Below are 4,475 nucleotides of genomic sequence, written 5' to 3'. Positions count from 1 at the left end.
ACTTAAAATGGACTTTTCCCACAGTTATTGCTTCCTCTGTAAATGTGTGATTTAGCAACCTCTCTCCCTATACAGGCAACTTTCTGCTCTCTCTGGACTAATTTTTCTTCTTGGTGTTTATCAATTTAGAAATCACTTAACGATTCATTTAACAAACATTAATTGCCAGAAAATTCCACTAGTATTGTATATTTCAATTCTCTGAAATTCTTATGCAATGTATCTTCATTTTGGAGATGCAGATACAGAAGAACAAAAGCTTTGATTAACTTATGTCAGTTGATCTAGCAAAGTAATAAGATTATGTCTGGGACTCAACCCACATGTCTCTTATTCTGAATATTTTACAATAATGAGATTGTCTTCCTAAATGCATGTAATTATTTCTTCTAAAATGAAATAGCCATCATTGGCATCTCCAACAGACACATGCAGCTTGGCCTGTTCTCTTTGGAGTTTATGCACAGAGAAATCTTCAAGAAACATACACCATTTATTTCCAAGAATCAGTGCTAGACTACAGCCACATGTAGACTATAGACATATATTTATAAAAGACTTCCTTGGTTATACTGTTAACTAGGTGAACTTAGTAAAGTTATTTAGTCTCTGGATTGCAGTTTCCTCATCTGTGAAATATTGATGATAATATATACATACTTTATAAGGTTATTTTACATTAGATTTGTCAATGTACCAAAATCACTTAGCCTGGCTTTGCACATAGTACAATATTACTGTTTACCATTATTATCATTATCATTATTAGCATTAGTTAGAGATTCTATCCTGAATCCTTTTCTGGTGACCTCATTTGGTAGGAAAACGAGACTACATGTGTTTGCCATCCTCCTTTTTTCCTTCCTCTCTTAGCTCGTGCCGTGTCTTTCTTCACTTGCAATCCACCATGATCTTAACTTTCCTTCTAAGCATGGGACAGTTCTGGTCATGTAGAAAGGAAAAAAAAATGAAAAACCTCAACTTAGATTTAAACACACATAAGTCCACGCAAACACTCCTCTGAGTAAATACTCAGCATATTTAGACTTTTATTTCCAAATTTTTCCTTCAATTTTGTTTTAAATTATTTCCCATCTCTTATGAGAAGAGGCTTGCAGTTCCCCTAAATGTCAACGTTAGGAAAAAAAGATGTATGTGAGCAAGATAGAGACTTGTTGACTCTCTACTCTCTGGTATCTTTTAGAAACCTGCCCAAAACAATTTTGCTATTTTTTTAAGATTTAGGCTACTACATTTATAAAAGAAATCTCTGACCTTAATAAGGGTGAAAAATTTATCTCAAATTATAGGGGGGAATGTAGATATTAATTAGATTAATGCTTTACCCCCATTTGTACAGTCTAAGCTCTTTCATCTCCATGACACAAAAGTTGAGGCCAGCAATCACAATACCTCTGAGTCTTCCCTAAGAACAATATCATCAATTATTTCAACTATTATTTTAATAGCATGAATTTAAGACTCCCTGATCTCTGCTTCCCCATCCTCACCATCTTGTCTCTCTTTATCTATAAATTAGTATTCTCAGGGAAGGAAGAAATTTTCCTTTATCCTTCTAGTTTCTTTCAGCTGATCTAATAATTAAATTGGCATGAGACAAATTAACAAGAGAAAAATAACCAAATTTAATTGCACATGTCCATACGGAAATCCCACACACATAAGAAAGTCAGAGACCCCACATACATGAGAGGTTCAAAGACAGAAAGGTAAAATGAGGTGTATATGACATTCTGAACTAGGGAATGAGGTAAGATACCTGAGGCTTCAGAGAAAAGAAGGGCAATTTATGGGACAATAAGAACAGCAGATATTCAGTAATTAGAAGTTTGTCCTACCCTATAGATGGGTAATGAAACGTTACTTCTTGTAATAGCTCTTATAATCGGCAAGACCTCAAATTAAAATCTTTATAGGAGAGGTAAAAATTTCTCTTGAGCTCACAAGGTTTGGATTGTCTTCAGCTCAAATAATCAAAGAAGCACATCTTGGGGAGGCCTGTTCTGAACCCCTTCAGTATGAATCAATGAACAGTCCCTGTCATGAGGCAAACTACAGTTGATAAAGGAAAGTAATTTCCAATAGGCGTAGCTGTCCAGTAATAAAACAGACCCTAACTGTTGGCAACAGTGCTCCCATCACTCAACATATTAACCAATATTTTGAGATAAGGATGTTTTCCACTTCAGAATCACCCCAAAAAAAGGTACTTTAAAGAAGACTTTAGCTCCAGATTACAGGATGACTTTTGAGAATTGTAAGATCTCTTCCATCTCAGAGAGTCTGCTCATCCTAGAACATTTTGTTTCACCATACTCCTCAAATAGCTTAGAATTCTCGAGGGCCTGCAGCACCAGATAAAGACAATAAAGGTATAATGTGTCTATTTATTTTTTAAACTCTGACCAACCAGAAAGCAAGTGTCATGTTGTTTGAGTGAAAGAACGTGTATCTGCTTCTTCACAGACCTCATCCAGACTTAGCCCAAACATACTCATCTCTAGGCTCATCCACATAACCCAGCCTACTTTCTCCCACCCTCACCTAAGCCCATAAGTATGGATAAATAGGAATTTGAAAAGTCAATCTATTATAAATCTATAATCAGCCCTCCTTTCCCTGCTGTGACCCTCCTAATTTTTGCATCTCTCTCCAGTCCCTCCTTCAGATCCACTTTTCCAATTGGACATGATGTGGTTGGAAGATATGACTGTGATCCTGTGTGTTCTGGTGGCCTTCATCACCATGATTATTTCCATTATTTACTTCAAATTCAGAGGTAAATGGAATGAGAAGGGTGGTAACTCAGAAGGCATCATCCTCTGACTGATCTCCAGATATCCAAAGAGGTGACCTTTCTAGGCCTTGTGCCTTAATAGCCGGAGAATGAAAGAAAGCCCTGTGCCCTGTGTAAGCATTTCCTGATTGTAGGTTTCTTGAGGCTCCTGGGGTTTCTACAAGTGCCAGCATTAGTGCCTCAAATTCTGATGACAATCTTGATTTTGACTTCACCCGTGTGACAACTCTCAAGTAAACTTGGAAGGCCTAGCTGTTTCATCCTGTAGGATTCACTATAGCTTTCTGTATCCTGAGCTCTTTGCAAAGCCTAGGTGTTTTCTTCCATTTTGATTTCATAACCAGAATTGAAAATTTAATGTTATAGTGTTCTCTTTCAGATATTTAAGTGTCTACAGGGGCCGGACCAGGAAAATTTCTGAACCTATGTTTACGGGAGAGCATATATCTTTGAAACATACCCTAATATCTAAAGATGAAATTCCTGGCTCTATTGTACTAATATAATCTCCTTATGAAAATGGAAGGAAATGTCACCTGGGAGGAAAAAATTTAATACTTGATACTTGTGTTCCACCAGTAACCTACAATCCCAAAAAGTTCCATTTAAAAATGTATGCAAGGTTATGCAAATATAAACTCTTGATTACCAACAGATCCACAACTTATACATACAATGCAAACCCATGGTGAGTTATTGTGAACAATACAGAGCGTCAGACATTAAAAAAGGGGATTATGGATGGTACTTGCAGACATGGTGAGCCATATGCAAACCACCTGGTAAGGCTCAAACCCATAACCATGGGGTTATCTGCATGTACACTGTTGGGTAAGTACCTCATGCTAACCAACTGTACCACCAGAGAACTCCTCCTACAGGCCCTCCTAATTCCTGTCTAGGGTAAGGTTTCTGTCACAAATTTTGACAAGAGAAATTATTTTTACTCAGCAAAAAAGACCCATAACCTAGAACAACAAAGAATGGATACTCTGGGTTTTGGTTTTTGTTTTTATTTTTTCATGCATGACTCTTGTCTTTCTCTACACTATCCGTGGAGAGCTGCCGGGTGTTAAGGTGGTCAAGTAGGACAACAAGCCAAACTGAAAGTAACAGTCAAGACTTTAATCCCCTTGTAGTGGTAGTACAAAAGGCCAAAAAGGAAAGTAGTTCTGGTTCCTCACAGTTCCATTTTCTCTGTGGAACAGCACTGGGCAAGGGTCAGGTGACAGCTAGTACATGTGGGGAAAATTGTGTCTCACCACAAAGAAGCACTGAAAAAAAAGTCTCCTGCAGTTTTATGGACTGGAGGTGTCAGAGAGGAAAGAGAGAGAAGGGCTAGGAATGGAAAAGTACTAAGTCAAGGTAGAGAAGAATGTTTTAGACAAGACAAACCACCCTTCTACCCAAAAAAGTGAAGGTCCCAGCAGAGGTGACCAAAAAGCATCTCAGTTGAAGCCCCCAATAAGGAGGTCTCCAAAAGGAGGTGCCTAGGCTAGGAATGCAGATATGCGTATGAGCATGGCTGCTTGGGGGAAGGGGACTGAGTCCTTAACTGCAGCTCCCTTCAGAAGCTGCAAGGCATTGGCTGTGCACCAAGTCTGATGTGGAGGGGACAGCTTTCCCACCTGGAGCCTGCTAGGCAAAGACTTTGCAA

The 4,475-nt window shown here is 38.3% G+C and overlaps 1 protein-coding gene across 1 annotated transcript in view; it reads left to right on the top strand.

The window, feature by feature from the left end:
* The window catches only part of LOC105297163 (putative selection and upkeep of intraepithelial T-cells protein 1 homolog), a 32,495-nt gene that overhangs the window by 23,809 nt on the left and 4,211 nt on the right, over positions 1 to 4,475 (top strand). Inside the window, exon 9 of the mRNA XM_011367660.2 lies at positions 2,678 to 2,800. Coding sequence (XP_011365962.2) covers positions 2,678 to 2,800 — 123 coding nt within the window. The remainder of the gene's footprint in view (positions 1 to 2,677; positions 2,801 to 4,475) is intronic.

Source organism: Pteropus vampyrus, unplaced genomic scaffold (assembly GCF_000151845.1).
Source record: "Pteropus vampyrus isolate Shadow unplaced genomic scaffold, Pvam_2.0 Scaffold135, whole genome shotgun sequence".
Taxonomy (NCBI): Eukaryota; Metazoa; Chordata; class Mammalia; order Chiroptera; family Pteropodidae; genus Pteropus; species Pteropus vampyrus.
This window is presented reverse-complemented; position numbering and strand designations above follow the sequence as displayed.